The 23,468-nt window shown below is 48.5% G+C and overlaps 1 protein-coding gene and 2 long non-coding RNA genes across 13 annotated transcripts in view; 2 read left to right on the plus strand and 1 right to left on the minus strand.

Annotated features, from left to right (window-relative positions):
• Positions 1-230: 230 nt before the first annotated feature.
• NR2F2 (nuclear receptor subfamily 2 group F member 2) lies at positions 231-10,626 on the minus strand. Of its 2 annotated transcripts, none has more exons than XM_072345411.1 (3): positions 10,450-10,626; positions 3,570-4,097; positions 231-530 (listed from the first exon to the last, which is right to left on the minus strand). In XM_072345411.1, the coding sequence occupies exons 1-3, from the start codon at positions 10,490-10,492 to the stop codon at positions 256-258; spliced, it is 846 nt and encodes a 281-aa protein (XP_072201512.1). In that variant the 5' UTR covers positions 10,493-10,626; the 3' UTR covers positions 231-255. The 2 variants fall into 2 exon arrangements, with proteins under 2 accessions (XP_072201512.1, XP_072201511.1); XM_072345410.1 differs by lacking the exon at positions 10,450-10,626 and adding an exon at positions 5,446-6,017.
• Positions 6,243-8,859, plus strand: LOC140256690 (uncharacterized). Of its 2 annotated transcripts, none has more exons than XR_011904838.1 (2): positions 6,243-6,897; positions 7,792-8,859. It is a non-coding gene; the product is annotated as an uncharacterized lncRNA (long non-coding RNA). The 2 variants fall into 2 exon arrangements; XR_011904839.1 differs by having other exon boundaries at positions 6,243-6,872.
• LOC140256688 (uncharacterized) overlaps positions 9,369-23,468 on the plus strand; it is a 40,381-nt gene continuing 26,281 nt past the window's right edge. For 4 of the 9 annotated variants that reach the window (XR_011904829.1, XR_011904835.1, XR_011904837.1 and 1 more), the window contains exons 1-3: positions 9,369-9,613; positions 9,699-9,837; positions 17,588-17,635. This is a non-coding gene — a long non-coding RNA (uncharacterized lncRNA). The remainder of the gene's footprint in view (positions 9,614-9,698; positions 9,838-17,587; positions 17,636-23,468) is intronic. The other 5 variants (XR_011904830.1, XR_011904832.1, XR_011904831.1 and 2 more) reach the window with 4 other exon arrangements.

Consider the following 23,468-nt stretch of genomic DNA (forward strand, 5'->3'; position numbering starts at 1 on the left):
CTCTCTCTTTTTTTTTTCCCTTTAATTCACAGTCCATTAATTATTTCCCTCCCTCCCCCCCCACCCCCCACCCCCAACCCCGTCTTCACAAACTTTGTAACATCCTTTTACATCCTTTCTTAGCAGAAGGAAATTTAAGAAACAACCAGAACCCAAATGTCATTTGCTTTCCTTTCACTCTCATCTCCCTTCTCAATTGTTATTTTATTTTTGTTTTTATTTTCTCTCTCTCTCTCTCTCTCTCTCTCTCATATTTTATTGAATGGACATGTAAGGCCAGTTAAAACTGCTGCCAGACAGTAACATATCCCTGATTAGGGTTTCTATGGGGGTTTTACCTACCAAACGGACGAAAAACAATTGCTCTATGACAGAAGAGGAGACAGTGCGAAGGGAGGGGAGACGTAGTAATAGCTTCCCGAATCGTGTTGGCTGGTTGGGATACTGGCTCCTAACATACTCTTCCAAAGCACACTGTGACTTCTCCTGTAAACTTTCAACATGGGCTACATCAGAGAGACCACAGGCATCTAGAAGAAAGTGTATTAAAAAAAATAAAAAATAAATTAAAAAAAAAATAAAAAGAAAGAAAAGAATAAAGAAAACAATCATCAGATTAAAAAGTTTTCTTTTTGATTTTGATTTTTTTTTTTTCTTTTAATTTCTAGAAAGAAGCGCGCATGGTGCGCCATCACCTCGCCACCCGAGACTCTCCGTGGGTATCACCCATAGGGCCAATGTCTGTCCTTATCCACACCTCTCCCTCCTGGAGGGGCTCCGCAGCAGCAGGAGCGGGGCCGTGTGCTGGGGGGCGCTGCCCGGGTCCCCCCACCTCCGGTGTGCGGGGAAAGGCCGGGGCGGGGCGGGGAGCGAGGGGAGGGGGGAGCCGCTCCATCTCCCCCACTTGGAAAAGAAGCGTGGGGAGCCTAAGCGTGCGATGGGAAGGCGTGCTGATGGCAGTGATGGAAATCATCATCATAACGCTAAAAAACCGGCCCAGCCACAGAGAATGGCGCCCCGGATCCAGCAACAGATTCTCCCCCAGAGAAGACAACGCGTTTTTCTTCAGTCTTTGAAACTGATTTAAGTGGCCCTTTAAAACTGATCTTGTCAGTTTAGCCTATTCAGAGGCAGCCATGCAAACTGTGATCTCTCTGTTCATTTGAGCTGTTTCTTTTCCCCCCTCTTTTCTCTTTCTTTCTTCCCCCCCTCGACTCCCCCTTCTTTTTTTTTTTCTTTTTCTTTTTATTTTATTTTTTTTTTTTTTTCCCCCTCTTCTTCTTCTTTTTAAACCTAAAGGCCCTTACAAGAAGAAAACTCCCTGATAGGGTCTGGACATTTTTTTCCTGATACGCTAAAATACAATAACTTCCCTTTAAATCAGAGACGTCTGTGCTGAAAGAGCACAGGTTGTGACCTGACCTCCCTGTGGCTTTCCTAGGCACAGGGCTAACACATGCATATTCTGCGAGTCATTAGAACCCAGTTGTTGTGTTTTTCCTTTTTTTTTTTTTTTTTTTTTTTTTTCTTTCTGCGTGTAAAAAAAAAAAACAAAAAAGAAGAAGAAGAAGAAGAAGAAAAAAAGAAAAAAAAAATAAATAAAAAGAGGCAGGAGCAAATCCTGTGTGTGTGTATATGTGTGTGTGTGTGTGTGTGTGCATCCCTGTGCATCTGCTTTCCATCAGTGGTGTTATTGGGGAGCCGTGTGCGGAGCCCTCCTTGTGCACGGGGCTATCTCCCCAGCATCGAGATAAGAAGGAGTGTTTATCTCGTTGGGAGGCAATTTACACGCCAGGCCTCACATTTGGAAAATAGCAATAAATTAAACAGTTACGACAGGATCGGACGATTGTTTTCTCAGAAGGCTAAAAATAATAATCATCATCATAATAAAGTGATTTGGGGAGAAAGGAGAGGTTTCGGCTCCGCTCCTTGGGGCGGCCGCAGCCCAGGGGCTGTATGGGGGATCCAAGGGGCGTCCCCAGATGTGCCCGGACCCCAAACAGAGCCGCACAGGCAGCGGTCCCACACTGGACCCCCCCAGTAGGTGCTCGTGGGTCACCCCAGGACCTCAGCACGAGTGGTTGAAGGGGGGAGGGGGGAGATTGGGAGGAGAAGGCTTTTTTTTTTTTTTTTAAATGTGTAAAGCAATAATATATAAAAGGAAGTTTAGGTCACGACCCAGAACCTGGACAAAGTCCAGAAAATGACTTCGTTCCCCAGACCCCCTTTAAGACAACAAGGAGCGGATTGTGAGCCCTCCTTTTCCCACATAAACTACATTTTTTTTTCCTGTTTCCTGATATCAGGCTTTAAAAAACTCCGATGAGTAATTATTTTACAGGTCCTGCTTCCATTCATATGTTTATCGCGTGGCCACTTTCCCAAGCTTCCCAATGAGCTACAGAAGAAATCTAGGGATTTTTAAACTCCATCCCCAAACTGGCAGGGCTGCAGCCTTCAAGTTAGCGATCTGAGATCACGTCTTACGCAAATTAGCGAGCAGATTTAAAAATAATAATAATAAAAATATTTAGCCTCCAGAGTTAATATCAGGTTTATTACTCACCCAGGTTAAACTCTAGTGCAAGCTAATTAGATTTCACAACGCACTCAATTATTGCTTTATAACTCATGCACTATTTCGAGGCAGCAAAAGTTGACACATATTTCCCCCCCCCCACCCCCTCCCCTTCGCTTTGATGATCCCAGCAGCGCCCCGAGCTGCTCTCCTCACATTGTGCCACCCCGGAACTGCTCGGCGGAGCACAGCTCCTGCCCTCTGCTCTGACTTTTTCCTGCTGTCCCCGACTGCTTATGGTAATGATCCCTCCGCACCCTCTCCTCGCTTTGCACTCTGCAGCTCCTGCTGGGTACAAATGCAAACTTTTCCCCTTTAGCTCCAATGACACAGAACTGCTCGCTGCCACGTTCTGTTTCAATCAGAGACAGCTCTTTGGGAAGTTGATTTATTTTATTTTATGGGATGGCAGGGAACGTATTTTAAACTCAGCTTTGCGCATTTAAGTTTTTTTTAATCATTGTTATTATTTTTTAATTCAAGTTTTAATCCTGCAGGGCTTTCCCCCCTCCCTGCCCCCCTTCCTTCCTGGCTGCCCATTAAATGATACTCTTTTTAAAGTGGTTTCACTGATAGGACGCCTTGTATTTAACAACATCAAACAGATTTTTGCTGCTGTTCGGATGCGTGTCATTAAATGCAACAACCCAGAGCTAGACTGTTAAATAAAATATTATTTTCAATGGGAAAAGCGCAGTCTCTTGTGGCGAATGGGTGCCTCCCCCCGAGCCCTCTCTATCCCCCTTCCCCAGCCTGATGCAGCGAGGCTCGGGGTGCGCTTCCCTGCCTATTTCTCATCGTTGTGATGGGTTATTTCCCCCCGCAGCCCACGCTTGAGGGCTGCTGAGAGCCGAGGCCCCGCGAGTAGCCCCCCAGCCCCACTCCTGGCAGGGCAGCGGGGCTGGCAAAGGCAGCAACACTTTGCAAAGAGCAAACACCTCTCAGAGGGGCAGGGGGAGGAAGGGGAGAGCAAAGAAACGCTGCCTACCTGAGGTGAAGAGGACTATGGCCTTTAAACAGCTATATTCTGCGGAGTCGACATGCAACGCTTTCAGTTTTTCTACTTGCTCTTGGAAGATTCGTATGTGGTCCATAAAGGCGACCACTCGGTCAGCAGACATTGGCGAAGCGTGGAGGCCGGCGGCTGCCAGCAGCGGGGCTACATGGAGGGGCATGGAGCACTGGGCGGCGTTGAGCACGAACAACTCGCTCCAGGTCAGCCTGAGTAGGGCCACCTGGTCTGTGATCTGCAGGTCTGGGAAGAAGGGGATATTCCTGGCCCACTCCACCGCGCTGAAGAGCATCCGAGCTGCCAGTTCGCAAATGTTCTCGATGCCCATGATGTTGTTGGGTTGCATGCACTGACTGCCAAAGCGGGAGGTGGGGTAGGGCTCTGCTCTCAGAAGAAGGGAGATATATCCGGATAGATAGGAATGGCAGTTGAGAGGGTCCCCGTTTGTCAAGGCGAACTGACCGTGAGTTGGCTGTGTGGGTGGCATTCTGCCCCTCTGGACCGCTGCAGTGAATAAAGAAGAAACTACAGCTATTAATATCTGAATTGCTCCGAGCGCCGCCAGACCCGAACCCGCTTCGTGCGGCCGTGCCACGGCCCGAGACCAGCGCGTCCCCGGCCCGGCACAGCCTCACCTCCCGCACACGGCAGGACCCAGCGAACCCCCCCCTACACACACACCTTCTACCCCTCCTACGACCACGCTTTGTGTTTTCCTTCATTTCGACCAAAGCAGCTTTATCGATTTGGGGCTGGGGGAGAGGGCCGTCCAGGGGGCAGAGGGCACCGACACTTCGCAACCCCCGAAAAGAATAAAAGAAAAAGCAAGCGAGGAACGAGCAGCCCCAGCATCACCTCCCCCCCAGGGCCAGGCTTTATCCGGCGGCACCTTCCCGTGGAAGCGGGCCTGTGGCGTTTTGTTCAGACATTGACACGGGGAGAGGAAAAAAGGAAAGAGAAAAAGGGGCCGGGGGACAGGGGGACGGCGGCGAGGGGACGGCGGACACCGCGCTCGGGCTCTGCTCGCTGCCGGCCGCGCTCCGAGCCCGGTTCCCCCCCCAGGAACACAAAGAGAAGCCCGGCAAGTCCCGAGCCCCCTCACCCTTAACCTACATAGCAGCGTCCAGACGCGCTGCGGGGCCGCGGGCTCACATTTCCCGGCTAATTTTATAGCACAAAGCCCCCATCGCCCCTCGCTTCCTTCTGGGTGCTGCTCACCCCCGTGGGAAGGACGGGGAGAAGGAAGGAAGGAGAAAAGTGGGGTCAGAGCGAGGGGAGAGGCAGGCACACGGCGATACACACACACACACACACACGGAGGGAGGGATGTGTCTATGTGTTTTTAGAGGAGGGAAAATCCGGTTGGGAATCCACAGTGGAGTGCTGTGGAGCCCTCGGGAGGGTGAGTTCCATTGTAACCGTAATTCGAACCGCCTGGGTTAAGCCGCGGGCCGGGGGCCGAATGCGAGCGGGGAGCCCCGAGCATGCAGGGGGGGAGACCGCGGGGACAGCGAGCGTCCGGCGGAGCCATCGGCTCCGGAGTGGAAATCCGTCCCCGAGCAGCCGCCCCCCGGCACACGGCGACGGCCGCAGTGGGTTCCGGGGCAGCATGCGGGAGCCCCCTCCTCCCCTCCCACGGTTCTTTCTTTCACGAAGAGAAAGTTTATTCGGGAGGGGAGGAGGGTTCTGGTGGGGTTGAGGTTGGGGAGGAGGGGGGGAGGGAAGGAAGGGAGGTTAACAATAAAAGCATAATCGTCATAATTCAAAATAACAACAATAATAATAAAAGCAAACCTAAAAGGCAGCGAGTGAGGAAAAAAATAAAATTGCAAAACAAATGAAATCCCAATACCTTCCCGTCTCATGCCAACTTTGAGGCATTTTTTGAGGCGGCAGTACTGACACTGATTGCGGTGGTGCTGGTCAATGGGACAGTTCCTGTTGGCACGACAAGTGTAGCTGAGATTCCTCCTTACACTCCGCTTGAAGAAACTCTTGCAACCCTCGCAGGTAAACTGGCCGTAGTGTTTGCCACTAGACTTGTCCCCACAAACCACGCACTCAATGTGCTGCTGCTGCTGCTGCTTGTCCCCTTGGCTCTGCTGGCTCGCCGCGTTGCTCTGCGCTGGCGTGCTGGGGGGGCCGCCGGGCCCCGGGGTCTGCGGGGTGTGCGGGGTCCCGGCCGGGGGGCCCTGCACCGGCGGGGCGGGCGCTGGCTGCGTTCCCTGAGCTCCGGGCACATCGTCCTGGGGGTCTCGCCACGCACCGACTACCATTGCCATATCTATTGGACACCGTTGCCAAACTTCCTGTTCCCCCTTTATTTTCAAAGTTTGTTTGCTTTGCTCTGCAGCTCAGCTTTTGCAGCAGTTCGCTTGGTGTTTTTTTTTTCCTCTCCTCCTCCTCTCTTTCTCTTTCCCTCTCTCTCCCTTTTGTTGCTCAAAAAAAAAAATAATATATATATATATCTTTAAAAATGTTTATTATTATTTTTTTTCTCCCCCTTTTTTTTTTGTCTCCGGAGCTCCTCGGCGCCGAGCACGGAGGAGAGAGAAGGGAGAAAAGGGGGAAAAAAAAAAAAAAAAGGGGGGGGGGGGAGGGATGGGGGGGGAGAGAAAAAAGAGAAAGAGAGGAAAAAAAAAAAAAAAAAAAAAAAAATCCCTTCGCCGCTGTGCCCGCTGCTCTCAGCGCCGATCCGCAGCGGAGTTGCCGGCGGAGAGGCGGGTGGTGGTGGTGGTGGTGCCGGGGGGCCAGCTCCAGGGCAGCTCGCCGTCAGCCATTCAGGAAAGCCATCAAGGCGCGGACGAACAGCCGGGGAACGCCGCGGCCGCGGGAGGCGCGGGGCGGCGGCGGGCGGCGGGGCTGCTGGGGGCCGCTCTCGCCGCGAGTCCTGAGCGCCGCAGCCACATCCACCGCCGCGCTCCGCTTTGTGTTGTGTGCGGGCGGCTTTTTTTTTTTTTTTTTCTCTTTCCTCCTCTCTCCGCGCTCCGTCTCTCCTCCTCCCTCCTCCTCCTCCTCCGCCGGCTTTAATTCTTCCTCTCTTTAATTCTTCCTCGCGCCGCGCTCGCTGCTTTCTCTCTCTCTCTGTCTCTGTCTCTTTTTATTATTATTATATATTTTTTTTTTGCTTTTTTTTTTTTTTTTTTTTTTTTTTTTTTTAAATTGGGGGGGGCCGCTTTATTAATTCTCTCCTCCGCCGCTCCGCCGATCGCTCCTCGCTGCCGCCGCCCGGGCTCCGCCGCGCCGCTGCTGCCTTATGCTGCTTGTGCCGCCTCGCAAGTGGGCTCTCGCCTCCGCGCCGCCGGTGCTCACGGCGCGGGCGGGGGGGGGGGGGGGGGGAAGGAGGGAAAGGGGGGCGGCGGGGCGGGGGGGGGGGGGGGAGAGGGGGGGGAGGGAAGGAGTCAACTCGCCAGCCGGGCGGGATGATAAAAGAGGGGAGCGGGAGGAGGAGGAGGAGAGGGAAGGATCACGGCGCGGCGCGCAGCATCGCGCCTCAGCCCGAGGGAGGGGGGAGAGGGAGAGGGAGGGGAGCGCGGGCCCTTCCCCCAGCGCGCCCCCCCCCGGTGGGAGGAGGAGGGAGAGAGGGGAGAGGGAGGGGCGCGGGGGCGCGGCCGGGTGGTGTGCGCGCTCCCCGCCGGCCGCTCGCCCCGCTGGCGGGAGAGTGAACTTTGACACGACTGCTGCAACTTAGCGCACGTCGCCATGGCGACCGCGCGGCCTTATAAGGCGAGCCGGCGGCGTTTGACTGGGCGAAAGCTCCGCGCGCGCCCGCCCCCGTCGGTCCTCATTGGGCCGCGCGCGACGCCCTCTGTGCGCGGCCCCTGCCATGGCCGCCGCCGCGCGCTCGCCCGCCCCGCGCGGTCCTAAAGGCCGCCGCTGTGGGGCCGCGCGCGGAGCTCAGCCCCGCTCCGGGTGCCCGCTTGGGGCTCACCTGGCGGCGGGCGGCGGCGGAGGGAAACGCGGGGGATAAAGCGGAGCGCAGGGACACGAACGCGCGGCGCGGGCCCTCGGGGTCACGCGGCGCGGCCGCGCGGGGCAGGGCGAGGCCAGGCCGGGCCGGGCCGCTTCGCGGCACCTGCGGAGCCCTCCGCGCGGCCCCGGAGCGGCGCTTCTCCCCGCACGCCTCCGCGCCCCGCACCGTCTCCTCGCCCTAACTTTGTGCTCTTTCTATTTCCCTTTCTCTCCTCGCTCCACGCAGTACCGCAGCCCTCAGAGCACCGCCGCGGCGGGAGCCATCCCGCACGGAGCGGAGCTCCGGCTCCGTATCGCGGCCGACGCGGCCGACGGGCGCCGAGAGCGGCGATCGGACCGAGAGAGGGCACGGAACCCGCGTTAGCGCCCAGCGGGCAGCGCGCAGCCGGAGCCGAGCCGCCCGCGGGGCACGGCCGCAGCCCCGCAGGGCTCAGTAGGATCCGAAGGGCTCAGTAGGATCCGAAGGGCTCCGCGCCCCGCGCTCCGTCCCGGTGTCACAAGCAAGAACACGCCTGGCAGCCGCAGGTGCTGCGGAGCGGCGGGCTCACCGGGCACAAAGCCGGGACCCCGCGGGTCGAGATGCTCTGCGGCTCCGTTACACGGAGCTGCCCGAGCACGACGACCCGCGCCCGAGGTCCGGGAAGGGGAAAAGGCGTCTGTCCCCGGTAAAAGGGTGTGAGCGCCTTCTGGTTCGCGAGTGGCCCTAAGGACAGGGGCTGAGCCCCGGGCAGGGATGGAGCACAAGGCGCGGAACGGTCCCACATTGCTGCCGAGGTTGGATTTCCAGAGGAATAAAAACAAAATAAAGGCTTTCCTGCCTCGAACCTGACAAAGTAAACAGGATTAATTCGCCATGTGCAAAAACATTAATACCGTCCTCGGCGCGGAAATCAGAAGGGAAAGCGGTTTTCGCAGCACCCACGATATTAATACACGATCGTAGCAATGCAAAGCCACTGATACACGCTCACACACCGCCGTGCCGCCGACCGCTCGAGCATTAATGAAGAATGCCCCGCATTAACTGTTTGCTCTTCGAGGGATGGAGCGGTGTAACTCTCTATTAGCACCGTTCGCCGCTTTGCCATTTGTTTGTGAGTGGGCTGAGGCAGAGCGGGTGAATGGGAAAATGAACTACGGTTCATTTTGCTAAATCCTATTTGAGACCCGAGCGCCTCGCGAAGAAGGGGACGTTCTCCGCTGTCCTTCTCCGAGCCCCGTCACAATAGAGATGCTCTGTTTAGAAGTAAGGCTCTATTGTTTTTATTCCAAATAAATAAGCGCATCCCTCCTGCCATTTTACTGCAGATGTAAATTTATTGTAATGAGAGGGAGAGGAAGGATTTATTTTGCTAAAATAGAGTTGGGGATAGAGCCGGTGTAAATCTTGGGGTTTTTTAAACAAGGAGGAAGAGAGGGAAGCTGCTTCCCTGGCAGAAAGCTGCCTTGCAGCCCTCTAATTCTTTCTAGATTAAATCGCAATATGAATAGAGCATCGAACAAATACCGAGTTTCGCTCTGAACTCAGTGGAAAGCAGTTACGTCTAACAGAATTCAATGAATTCCTCTTCTCCCTCAATGTAGTATGTGTGTGTTTTTCTCTTCCACCACACTGAAGTTCCATGAATAGGGAAAGTGGCTCCTATTGTGTGCCTCTGAACTTCCAAGTCAATGCAATTTTTAACCACTGGCTTGTGGTACTTTGAAAATCACCAGGGGCTGTCAGAGTTGGGTCCTCTGAAAAATTTACAGTGCTAAATCAGAGCATATGCTGTGAGAGAGGGAAAAAAAATTGCTTAAGATTGGAGCAAGTACAGTATCTGGCTGCCCCCTAGTGTAAGTCTCTTATCTGCCTAAAATTCAACTTTAAAAGAAAAGGATCTCTTAAAGGGAAACGACTTTTGGCTCACGTATGCATACGAGAATGAAACTTCTGTACATTTTAATCTGATTAATTCCTAAGGATTTAAAATTAATTGGCTTGGGCACTCCTAGACCGGACTATAAGATTTCTGCGTCAGGGTTCCTGCCAGCCCTGTGCCGAATAGGTATTTTTAAGGGATAGTGGTCAGGGATGGGGGGTTGGGGGGTGATCCGGTTTTGTGATTTTTTTTTTTCTTTTCTTAAAACGAGGAACCGTGCCTCGCACGCGGCTGTCAGAGCAAAACACTTTTGCTGCTTAAACTCAGATCTGCGCCTTTTTGCCGTAATAAAGCAAGGATAAATAATTGCCATAAAGCCTCCGCCGCGCCGCCAACCACACCTTCGGAGGGTGAGTATATTCCAGCTTCTTTCCATTGTACTTAACCAGGGAAGCTACCGGAGGGGGAGAGAGAGGGGATCTTAGCGCTATACCTTCCCCACCGACCTTTTTCCTTTATTTTATTTATTTATTTATTTCCCCCCCCCCTTCCCCCTTAAATATATCTATATCTGTATCTATAAGCTATGCCAGCCGCAGCCCCGGCGCGGTCCGATCGCGGAGCCCCGTCCCCGCCCGCAGCCCCAGCCCCGGCCCCATCCCCAGCCCCGGCCGCCGCTTTGGGAATGACTTTGAGGCACTTCGCAGCCTCGGACCTGGGAGCCGATCCCGGTCGTTGGGTTTGCTGGCTTGTTTGTTTGTTTGCTGATTTCTTTATTTAGCTAAGGACGTGCTAACTGGCGGTGCTGCGATTACACAGCCTCGGGTCTTCCCCCCCTCCCCTCTTCCCCTCCTTAGAGCAACCCACGTAACCTTAGAAACGATCGTTTAAGACGCACGTTAGCTAACATTTGCTTTTTTGGATTTTTTGTTTTCCTTAAAAGAGAAACACAAGAATCACAACACATTGCCCGCAAAAAAAAAGTGTCAAAGAAGAAGAAAAAAAACTAGAAGTAAACATACCAAAACCATATTTGCCTTGTTCAAGGTCCCAAATCGCTTGCATCTTCCTTTTTCTACCTCTCCTTTAGTTTGGCAGGTGAAACAAACAAACAACAAACAACAACAAAAAAATGATCAGACCGCTGTCTGCCCCCCAGAAAGATGTGCGTTGGGTAATTAAAGAGAAGTCTCCTTCGTGGTGTTTATCTAAGCGATTGTGCAAACTGATAAAAAAAAAGGAAAAAAAAAAAAAAAAAAGGAGGAAAAAAAAAAAAAAAAGTAAAGTTACAGCCTTCAGGGGGAGAAAAAAAAGGAGGCAAGGTGAAGGGAATAGATTTCCCACAACCTAAAGGGAAGTGCTTTCGATGTATTATTAGCGATCAGCCTTGGGAGAGAGGAAAAAAAAAAATCCTGAACACACTCTAACTTTACACAGACAAGGTTTCAGGGGGGGCTTTGTACATAGCTGCTGAGGAATGTGCGCCTCGCCTTTAAGAAAAAATCCCCAAGCCCAAGGTAGGAGATGGCTTTGAGTGATCCTTGTCTCTCATTTCATTCCTTAGAAGGAAGAGCGTCTCGCTACACCTTGTTTGGAGCTGGAAAGGCGAGACTTAGGGGGGTGTGGGGGGGAAAATCACAACCCACCCTTCCAATTGGGGAGGGAAAAAAAAATAATAGAAGAGGGAAATCTCCTAACTTAATGACTGTGGGGGGAGGATGGATGCGGCCGATTTCAGCCCCCCCTTCCTCACCTTCCCCCTCCCCGGCAGGCAGGGGGGAAAAAAAAAGAAAAGAAAAGAAAAAAAGCCAACCGCAAACAACTACAGGCTGAACTATCAACACATGCACCGAAGGGGAAAAAATATATAGTGTCCTGTGTAGGGTCGGCAGGGAACGCAAGCACACGCTACAGCAAGTTGGGAAAGAATCCGAGCTAATCAGCAATCTCTTTCTCTCTCTCTCTCTCTCTCTCTCTCTTTCTCTTCCTCTCCCCCCCTCCCCGCTCTCTTTCACTGCCCCTGAGATCCCAGCTAGAAAGAGGTACTCCACATTTTTTCATTACCAAAAATCCGTTGCAATAATCATTTGTTGCTAATTGAAACCCTTGGAGACATTTTCCCCACCCCCTTCACAAACATGGCAACTTTTAGACATGGCAAGCACGTTTGTTTTATTTTATTAAAAAATACGGTTCGGGGGAGGCTGAATCCTTCACCCACGAGAAATATCAGCTCACAGCCCCTTCCCCAGGGGGGAAACGGGACCCCAGTACAGTGAGGGCTTGGGAAAATTTGGAATACATTACACCGCCTTTGGCAGGAGAATACTCTCCAACTAATGGATTCCTGCTCCTTTTTGTGTGTGTGTGTGTGTGTGTGTGTGTGTGTGTGTCAGTGTGGGGGGTTTTCTGGAAAGAGGGGTGATGGTCATGGTCGTGGGGAGCCGAGCTTTTATTTTAAGAAACTGTTATGGTAAGAAGTGTGTCATACTTGACAAATGGAACAAACGCTCTTCCATTTCTTGCTTGTCCTTGCCTTAAAACGGGAATTAAGTTAACCACAGTGCTGCATGTTAATTGCATGTTTACTGGGCTAATGAAAATTACAATGGGGTTTTGCCACCTCGAACAGTGATGAAAAAGTATGAAGGCAATTGTCATTGCAGCCCTCGGGGAGGGCCGGGGCCGGGCCGGGGGGGCCGGGCACGAACAATATTGATCAGAAGAAGGATAAATCTTTTAACTGCTCGTTAATACCATAAATATGGGCTACACAAGTTTCCACTCCTGTTAAGCCTAATCAGTACATGGAAGATGGAGACGTATCCTGCTCGAATGCATTTTTCTTCTTGCCAGAGGGATGCTCGCAGCTGTGGGTGCCCTCCCCCGGTTCCCCCCGGCCTCCAGATGCCCCCTCGCAGATGATGAGCTTGAAAGGTGTGAGGAGGTGAACCCACACTGCCTGTCCTTTCTCCCCTTTTGCAAATGCTCCTTTCTGCAGAGCTCGACGGCCCGTGGTGGCGGTGGGGATGGACTAAAGGGAGGAGGTCACCCCTCCCCGTGCCCCCCCCCCCCCCCCACTCTTTTATTCCTGAGCTCTGTGGAGAAGAGGAGGATGACCTGGGAACTCAATCTGGGGATGACCATTTTCTTGGTGAAAATCAAACCCAAATGACAAGCGCAGAGGGAAAGGTGGTGGGAGAAGGGCACTTAGAGCTTTCTTCTCCCACACCTCTCCAAAAGAGATTGCTGGAACAGAAAAACAAACAAACAAACAAAAAAACAAACCCCAAAAACGGAGGGGGGAAAGTCAATTAAATAGCCTAAAGATGATTTAAATCCCAACCAAAAATAATGCCAGAGAGAAGTCACCCTTTGGTGCCGCACAGCCGCACATTTGGAAAGTTTGGCCCAACTTGTGGCGATAGCTCCAACTCTGCTCTGCAGGGTCAGAGGTGAGAGCTATTTTAACCCCAAAAGCCTGCGAGTGACCAAGGCTGCGGCCGGGCTCGCAGCACTAATAGCCATAATTACCTCCTCCCTCACAGGGACATTCCTCACAGCAGAAACGTTAGACGCCGAATTGAAGAAAATCCTGGAGCTGAAAATATCTTGGGGGGGAAATAACAGCGATATGAAGGAATTTCAGAGCTCTCCCTTTCGCTTGGGGGGATTGAAGCCTTTTTTTTTCTTTTTCTTTTTCTTTTTTTTTTCTCCTCTTTTTTTCCCCCCCTTTGCCAGCATTCCCAAGGCGCTGGGTCTTTGTCTTAGAAGGAATGGAGTGTCTGAATGGTGTGAAAGGGACAGAGAGGGTCGCTTCAAATCGATTTTACTTGTCCTCTCTGTCTTTTCGGATCAACGCCCTTCAATGGACACATAGGTGCTCTTTCAACCAAAAACTTGTGCAACATTTTCTGCCTGTATTGGTGCTAAATACAATAAATGCTGGGCAGATTTTTTTTCCTTTCTTTCCAAAGCAGAAAGCACCCTAATTAAATTGTTTTATATGGACAGTCGAGACAGACCAATTAAGTATGCATTAGTATAAAGATATATTCGAGAGATAAGCGCTCTATAGGAGCCCTGTCTGGGCAAGGTGTGTAAAGTGTCCTCGCGAGGAGAGCCTGTAAGCAGGTTTTCATATGGATTTTTCCCCTCCATTGACTCCTATACTCGAGTAACGGACTGAATAAGTTAGCGAAAAGCCATTAGTGAAAGTGGTTTCTAAACAAAGTTAACAGGTGGATGTAGCCGGTTTTAGATCTGAATAACAGTCGCACATCTCTAACACACAGCCATGTATTTATGGAGCGTGCATGCACGCAGCGTGCGTTTACACAGAGAAATGCCTCCGACCCGGGGTTGCTGTGTAAATGCACATGAAATAAAGAAAACAGCTGGGCGCTGGCGGGGGCTGCGGCGCGGGGTGCGGGATCGGGGTGCGGGATCGGAGTGCGCAGCCAGCGCGGCGCCAGGGGCGGGCATCGCGCGGCCGGGGCTGCGCTGCGCTCCGCGGACATCCGCGGGCACTGCGCGGCGGCGCGGCGTGACTGCAAGGGGGAAAGATTTCCTATCCGAGGCACGGGCTTTCCCAGGAGTGAAATAACAGATCAGGGTAAAGCACACACACGCGCGCGCTCGCGCGAACTTCTCGCTCTGTCCATTTTATCACCCTGGGAAAGCTCTCGCGTATGGGTAACCACAGGAACTGAGCTTTAAGCTCCTCTACATTTCCATTTTATTTTCTTTGCTGCAGATTTTCCAAGTCGTTACAAATCTCCCCCTCCCAACCCCCCCCAAACCAACCAACCGGAGAAACAAACAAACAGAAAACCCTCAGCCCCAGCTCTGCCTCGGCTGAACCCGGGGCTGCAGAGTTGCGGGAGGGAGAGCGGGGAGAAGTGGAGGGGGAACCTCGTATCCCGCACCCTGCGGACCCCCGCGGGATGCTGCGGGGTGGGAGCGGGTCTCGCCCTGATGTGACACCGCTGTCACTCCAGGGGCCGGGGGAGAGGAGACAGCAGGATGCAGGGATGCGAAGTGCCCGTGCGACGGCTGCCTGCCTTCACATTCATTTGCTAGCAGCGTTCTGGAAGTGCCAGACCATCATGTAGAGATGGGAGATGGGGATGAATAAGGCATTCTTCGCTTAGGTGGCTTAACGCCACGGTAAACAGGTTAGAGACAGAAGCTTTTACAGCCTCAATTTCTCTCTTTGCTTGTTACCTTCGAGGATAAATCATAACAGACGGTATGGGGGCAAGGAATGCATCTGAAGGAGATCTCAGCGAGTCACTGCCCGGACAATAGTCCACCTCCTGTTGGGTTGTGTATTGATCAGGAGAGGAGCTGAAGATGTCGCCACACTAAATATTTACTGATCACACACAAATAGCCGGGACTTGAACGATTTTCTCCTGTGAGGAGAGCAGAGAGAGAAGGGTAAATCATTTTATTAGTGTGTATAAAGCAAAGAGCACACTCTGGCTTGGAGTGTTTTAAGATGTGTCTTCAGCTGGATGAAAAGAGTTAGGGAAATCGATATGGAGTGATTAGATGAGCCAGTCGTGTCAAAGAGAGAGGCTGTGAATTTCATGGATTTGGTTATACCGGGAGGGGGAAAATATATCGAGAGATTAAAGGGAGGAACCCGCTGTAGCGGAGCCAATGAAAAAATAATATCTAATCAGAGCCGGCAAAGGTACGGACAGGATAAGCCCCACATTTCCAAAGAATCGCATCAGCTGGAGGGGAACAGGGGACGCACATGAAAGAGGCAAACGGGGGGTGAGCAGAGCCTAGAAATGCTACAGAGCAAACAGAGGCAGAGAAAAGTCGCCTCTGTAGAGCAATGCTGAGACACTGCGAGCGTGGGGACAAAAGGGACAGGAGCGAGGGGACGGCGGGGCTGTAGCGGGCGCTGGGTGAAGGTGCGGGATCCCAGCCCGTGTCCCCAGGCGGTGACAGCCCAGCTCCGGTGCGAGGGGCTCAAGCCCTCCCCTCCAAGTTTGTTCTCCCCTCCTTCTCTCCCTCCTCAAGCAAAATGTGGTGAGTAAAATGGATTTTAGGGTTTAACCACCTCATTTTATCCATCCCCGTAATGACAAGGCTCGCAGTATATAATCTACAGATTACTACCATTCGAGGGAGACCACAAGTGGCGTAAAAATAATAATATATATATATGTGTGTGTATATATATATATATACTATATATATATATATATATAATCAGTATTTCTGAAAAGGACAAAAAGACAGAATGCAGCCCGTGCCTTCGGGCTGAGAGCGGATTGCCAGGCGCAGGCAGCTCTGCTGTGCTCCAGGTGCCGGGACATTAAGGCACATTAAGGCCAACTTCGAGCAAATGTGAAAGTGCCAAAGGGCACGAAGCAGGGCAGGGCTCTGCTCATCGCCGTTAAAATACGTTCTTAGAAAAGCTGTTTTTTTTTCTTTTTCTATTTTTTTTTCTATTTTTTTTTTTTTTTTCTTTCTCTTTCAATCTCTCTCTCTCTCTCTCTTTTTTTCTTCCCCTTCGAATCAATGATGTTTGGACCATCTTCAAGCGCTGCCTCCTCCCTGGGTGTATTCTCCTGTAGCAGCAATAGGATGCGACTGCAGGGCACTGAGTCAGAGCACCGGGAGAAAGTTGGAACCGTAGTTTAACTGATACTGAATGCTGGGAGGGAAGAAAGGCACCCAAAGAGAGGAAAGAGGAGTAGAACCGATGTGGAAACAGCTTTTCACTTCTCCTCCAAGTGCTAATTTTGCTACTGTAAACAAACACTGAAGTTAGAAACAGCTGCATATAGTCTGCCGGGCACTGGAGGTTGGAAGAGAGGAGAAAATGGCTTTTGTCCCCCCGTGTCCCTCTTTTCATCCATGCATGGCACCCAGCCCCTGCCTTTCCCCAAAGCCGGGGCTGATGCTGCTTTTAGCTGCGGAGAAGGGGACAAATAGAGGCATATGAGGAGCATTTCACATGAGCCTATGGAGCTCAGGCAGCTCTGCTGGATCACCAGTGCAACAGGAAACCTCGGGACAGACACAGCCTAATTAACAGTTTTTCATAGCTGAAGCGATTTTTAAGAATCCCAGTGGATTAGACCAATATGTTCAGGTGTAAGGCTACGAGGGCCTATAACTCCTTTTGCTATAATCTTATAACCTCCTTACCTAATTCCTTAGATTGCAGATAGGAAGAGTCTGACCCTGGAGGTCGGAAGGAGCTGGGTTTCATTAACCCTTCCCTCCTCAGCCTCGCTCCAGGGTTCACTGCACCGAGTGAAGGACTGGGGGCAGAGGGAAGGGTTTGGGATTGGGTTTGGCCCAAAGGGGTGCCAGGGCTTCAGATGATCTCTGCTCCCCCTCCAATCTAAAGGGAAAGGGAAATGAAAAGGGAACTTCTCTGTGTCCTGTGCACTGGGAGGTGCTCTCATGTATGGACATTCGGGAGATAATTCTTTCCCTTTACATCACTTCAGAGCTTTGCTTTTGTTTTTCTTTCTTTCTTTTTTCTTTTTCTTTTTTTTTTTTTTTTTTTTCCTAATTTAAGAATCATTTTATTTATTTATTATTATAATAATTATTATTATTTTTCCCAAATGTGAAGGGAATGAAACATGCTGGATAGATCAGATATTGCAAAAGGCAAAGCAATCTCCATCTCTGGGATCAGCAGCAATCTCTTAGCTTGTCCATAGGCAAGCTGTAATCTTTAAGGGGAAAAATAATAATAAAAGAGAAATCTAGGCTAGCTTCCCAGGCTGTATTTGGCTGCTAACATACCTGGTTTATGTTTTAATAGGTAGTTGCATTGTATTGATTCAGGGTACATCATTGATGTTGAAAGTTAATAACTCTCAAATTATATCTATCTGCCTATGTACGTAATTGCATACACAGTATAACACTGTAAGAATTTGCATTTTGCTGCACATTCTTTGTTCATAAATCTTTTAACACATTGAATTGTTCCTTTGAAGAAAATGCTATTGAACCGCATGTTTAAGGAAAAGATGCTTCTAAACTATATGTTTAAGCAATGAAATTGTTGAGTGAAATACAGGTTTCTTTGTATCTCACACAAACCTTGCCATACGCCAATCTTAACCTGTATATCCGAAATGCCTCTGTGTTTTTTTTTTCCCTTTCTCCCAGTCAGAAGGAAGAAATATGTGACCTGCTGAGCGAGGTGGGTACTTTCTGGTAAGTATGTTTAGATATGATCTTCAGATACATGTACTGTACTTTCAAATTCTTGGGATGCTAATTGAGCTAGCAAACAACATCCCAGCTGAATGTCTCAGCTCCTTCTCTGTTCAACACCCGCTTAATACAGAGTTATATTGTAGCCATCCATCTAGCAAACAATATAGCCGAGGAGTCAACAACAATGTTAAACCCAGATCAAACTTGCTGCCTCCTATCAGACTCCTCTTCCTTTTCACACTTCTGAAAATGAACTCTTTGAAGAGATTTTGTGATTTCCGAGAGTCATAAAAAATAATCAGCAGAATCAGAAGAGGACTGAAAGTTCCAAACAACGGTTCTAAATATTTCATACTCCCACTTACAATTCGAGCCCATCACTTGTAAAAAGGAACTACCCCCTATTTAGTCTTCGGGTTTTTTAAAATACAGAAGGATGGATTATTGAGGCTGGCAGCTCCTATTTTTCCAGGGCCTGCCTTTGAGATGACAGAAATAGAGACTGAACTGTGAGGAAAAAACAAAACAAAATAACCCCAACAGCCCCCTCACCCCCCCAAAGGAAAAACACCCCCCCACCCAAATAAAATCCAAACCCTGGACAGGAATATAGACAGACAGCTATAGAACTGCATCTGAACTGAATCATACGTACTGCAATAGGGGATGAGCAGGAAAAATAGATCGCATATTTATAACCTCATAATTAGAATACATCCTTATCTCTCTCTTTTGAAATGTTGCAGCTTTCTTGGAAATATTTTGAGTGCATATTTTAAGCTCCATTCTCCCAAACTGAATTATGATGAGGTGTTTCACCACGGAGTAAAATACTTGCTTGCAATTTAAGGTTTAAGTTTCAGATCCCAATCCATCTCTGTATCTTTTTTTTTTTCTCCTTGTGTTTGCAGACCTTATGTAAATTGGTGATTGTTTGTATCAAAATCTGATTTATCTATGCAAGAAAACAGTTAATGTTATTCAAAAGAACCCCCTGTGTTTGACTGAGGTAAATTGGATGAGAATTTTTCACGCTCAAAGAGTTAAAGCTGAACCAAAAACTTTAAAGCAAAGGGACAGCAGCAAACAGTGAAAAATGGCACGTCTGCTCCCTCTGACAAGCTTGCGCTACATCACATGTTAGGAAGCACAGTTTTTTGAATCTAAGACCAGTTTTAGTTTTTAATAGGAAATAATTACATGGAACTTTATTTCCAGAGAGAACATCCCTTCCAGCTACAGTGTTTTGCTTTGATCTGAGCATTAACTGGTAATAAAATAACCATATTTTGGATCCTAAGCATATTGATGCTTAAAGGAATGTTATGCTTTCAATCAAACTCTAACGTCAGATTATCCAAAGGTATTCATCCTCCTTTTGTCAGAAACCAATTTGTTCTTTTACTCCCGCAGCCCCTCACACGTGTTTTTATACATTTTGTCATCTCATAGCAGAATTTGCACTGTCGAGGTGGAAAACTTGTGCACGGAGCGAGATCACATTGCAATCTGTGCTGTGTCCCATGCAGCCCCTGGTGTGGCTGTCCCTTACACGTGCACACCTCCAACACACCGCTACTGCGAATGAGTGTTTAGTGTAAAATCCCTCCATTTTTATTGTTTTCATTATTTTTTACCTGGGGAATCAATCACTGGGATCCATCCCAAACAATTAACCTCCCCTTTATATGACAGACCCAAGCGCAGTGCTTCAGAAAGCCATGAAAAGGACATCCCAGATACCAGGACCTGAGCCCAGGCTTGTCACGGAGCATAAAGGGAGAGCCAAGGGGAGGTTTTATCTCTTTGCCCCACCAACTCTCACTAGTTCTAAGTTTCAGTGTGACAATAAACCAGTTTTGATAAGGCAGCTCATGGGTTTCTCTGCCACATAAAGTTTTCTTAATAATAAAAAAGAAGAAACTTTATCCCCTCTAAATTAAAATAGGGCAGATGTTGGATATGGTTCATATTAGCCAGCCCTTCACCCCTTTGCCCCTGGCACTAAAGTCCTGACTCTTGTTTTATTCCATGTCTGTTTCTAACTGGAAGGTATTATTCCTGCCCTCGCTCTCTTCTCGTATTTATTTTTTCAGCGTCTAAAATTAAACCTATTCATTTAGCAACATACGTTCTACTTCGGATTGCTAAACCTGGCCAGAGAGGGGAAACATTTTCCAAAAAGTGATGCACCGCTGACCTTAAAACAAAACATAAGGCAGGGAAAGCTGCTCTTAAAAGGTTTATTTCTAGAGAGTTTTGTAGCTCTGTTGACGTTACAGGGATAATGGCTGTATTGCGACAGGCTTTCAAGGCCCAAGAGGTTTACGTTTGCTTCTGACCATGAATATAATAACATTTTAAAGGTGCAGGAAGTCTCATCACTTTTCAGATATTTAAAACAAGATCGGAAAAGAAACCCTTGGGAAACATAGACGATGGTGGGCGGTCCTGCTGAGAAAGAAGAGAGCAGACAACCTAAAAAAACAACCATCCCCCAAAAAGCCCAAATAAAAATCAATATTAAAAAATCCCTAGCTTTGCCAGCTTTTCCCTGCTAGCTATATGAAAATCCTGGCTATTAAGCTCCTAGGATAGTAAAGCTCTTTTCTCTAGGCTTGCAAAGATAGAATTTATTGTCCATTTGGAGAGCTCAAGTTTAGGCTAATAAAAGGCCCTCTGTAAGCAGAAATGCCAAAGTTGATGTTTGGCGTAGTTCTCAATGGTGGAGTTTATATAGGATGGGGCTCTGTGCTATTTAGAATTACTCATATCTCAGCAGCTGAAGATGATTTGACATACAGGAGTAAATGATGGTAGGCAACGGCTGGAGGTTAATCAGCCCGCCTTTCTGAACTGGGCATTTGAAAGCAAGAAAAAGTGAAAGCTGCCCTCTCTATCCCTTCCCTTTTCTAAGGCGCTGCTAACTTTTATGATTTTTTTTTTTTCTCTTTCTCTTTTACTATCTGTCTTTGTGCCTGAGGGCCAGTGAAAGAACACTGCAGATTCTAGATTGCTTTCAGAGTTTCCCTTTGCTGATGATGGATTACCATGTCAATTTAAACGGCATAGGATTAATTTGTTTCAATGATTTCTCTTTAGGCTGAATGCCAGTCTTTTTTTTTTCTTTCTTTTTTTTTTTTTTTTCTATCTCTCTCCTTGCTCTTCATAATAATAATAATAATAATAATAATAACAGCAACAATAACAATAATAATAATAAATCCTTAAAAACCCCAAACGCTTTTGATATCCAATGTTAAAAAGACAATAATAGAAATAGACAAGTTAGGTGTAATGTTGCAACACAGTTACAGGTTTGAGTGTTTTTATCTCATTTTAAGGGGCTGAAGCATACAGTCAGTCACATTAAAATGAAATTGGATCCAACGTTTATTCAATAAATACTTGTCTTGTAGGTAATCCAGAGCAGAGTGCTTTTGACACATAAGGACTTAATTTGTCTTGGATAACAAGTTATTAATATGGCACATTTAAACTTGCCACCTACAATAAGGTCATTTAGATCTATAATATGGCTCATGAGGGAACTCCATAAAGCCAGAAACAAAGTTAGGGACCGCCCTCGCATAGTGCAGCTCCAAGTCAGCGCGGGGCTTTGCTCTTTCCACAGAAAGTTCCAAGCAGGAGGACCCATCTAAATCCAATGGTTCACATCTGCTCCTCCCTGACAGGTGAGCAGAAACAGGGAGGGAGGAGGAAAATACCCAAACACACCTTTTCTGAATGAGTAATCTTGAATGCTGTGCTGCATCTGCAGGCAAACTCATTGCAGTGTTGAGTGAAAGAAACATTTGGTTCTGAGGGGAAATTTGCCTGCATTTGCACTCTGTCTTGTTCACGTGCCCCGTGATTTTCTGGCTTTTAATAATAAGTGAGGAAGTTGGAACATAATCCACCCATAAATGTTATTGCTGTAATTTGACTGTGCCGTGTTTGTTCACGCATTAGCCGTGTACGGAAAGAGAGGTGGGGATGTGTGTTGGCGGTCCTCCTGTAGCCTGAACAAACAGAGGTCTTTGGGAATAGATAGGATTTCAGACCCCCAGTTTGCAATTGCTTTAAAATTTGGAAAGCTGGGGAAGGGGTGTTCAGACCCGTCCTCACTGAACCACGCCTGCAAGAGTCCCATGGGGACAGGAACCCTGTGGGCACACTGCATAGAACGTGGTTTGAAGCTGGCAATGCCTTCCCTGTGCTTCATGTGTGAGCCTTGCTGTGCTGCTGCTTGACATTAAGTTCTTGATTGCTCTTGCCCTGGCAGATTCTGTCTCTTTAAGTAACTAAATCTCATTTTTAAGCTCTTCCTGGGAAAAGGATGTTACACATGAGTAGAAAAATGCAGGCAAGAAAGGCTAATTGAATGAAAAGGGAGAATTAGGTTAAAAATAGAGTACAATCTAGTATCACATTTTCACTAGTGTAACCTGAAATGAAGGTGTCTCCAAGTCCCTAGTGATGCCAGAGTGTTTAGATGTTGGGCACAGATGGAGACACCTATTGAAATGTGTCTGAAGAAGATTAATAGGACTTGTCAGTGTTGGGAAAGCACTGCTTTGCTGTAAATTTCTACTAGCACAAGATGAATTACCGATGAATGCTCAGTTATCAACCCCATCACTATCATTGGACACTAAATCAAATTGAGCAGTTATCTACAATCAGAAAATTTCTTTTAAAAATAGGCATACACCTTTAGGCTTAAACTCTTTAATAAGACAATAGCCTCTGTGGTATGTGTGTGTTCATGAAGGGATGTAGCTGAAAGTTTCTACACAAAAAGCTTCTGTTCTGAAACGAACTCTGAGTTTAGTGTGAAATCGGGCTTGTCGAACAATAGGAGATATTCAGAAATCCTGGTGGTACAATATAATGTTCTGCCGGAGGCCGGATCCACGCCATTAGATTTTGGATCGGGCCCTATTTGTGAATGGCTTTTTGTCATCGCTGCTTTCTCTTTATTTTTGGTGATGATAAAAAACTTCTCTCTACCTTAAAGACTCAGCATCCTAATCATATATTAATGCAAAATAGCTGTCAAGACACAGGGTGTAAGTATAATGATAACAGCCCCCCCCCCCCCAACATATTTAGGAAATGACAGCTTAATATAATGAAATACACGATGAAAGAATAAATGAATAAAATTGAAGCTAGGAATATTTCTTTTTACTCTTCTACAAAAGGGGGAACTGTCACAAGCAAAACTACGGCGAGCGTTCACCAGCCCCGTGGTACCGCATATTAGCTGCATTCACCATGTGACGCCGCTGATGACAATGACATTAAATAAGCACTATATATTTTTAGTTTCTAGGACTTCTCTCCCTCTCACTCAGGCATAGCACTGCTTTATCCAAGGAGATTTATCGCGGCATGTTTTCAGGAGTCAATTTTTCCCATTTATTATAGACAAGGGCAGTCATTTATGTATAGGGAGGGAGACAGGTACAGTGCTGTTATCTGATCGGTGTCCTCAGCACAGCCACCATCCTAATGGATGGCAAATTCCCGCTGTGTGGGATTGGGCCCTGCTTGGGCTCTGCAGCCCAGGAATGCATCCTTCCCATCTCCTCCACATATCTCACCTGTGATGCGTGCTGCTTTGTGAGGAGCCACTTACCACAAAGCACAGCTTCAAATCCTTTGTGTGTTTTGCATTGCCAGTTTACTATTTACCATCTTAAAAATGTGACCGGGTAAGGGACAGCAGCCGTTATCACCTTTATTTTTACACCCGCATTTTCAGGCAGCAAGCACCCAGTATTTGGGCCGGATTCTCACTCAGATGGAAGTTATTACCTTCCTG

Source organism: Excalfactoria chinensis, chromosome 10 (assembly GCF_039878825.1).
Source record: "Excalfactoria chinensis isolate bCotChi1 chromosome 10, bCotChi1.hap2, whole genome shotgun sequence".
NCBI classification, from domain to species: Eukaryota; Metazoa; Chordata; class Aves; order Galliformes; family Phasianidae; genus Excalfactoria; species Excalfactoria chinensis.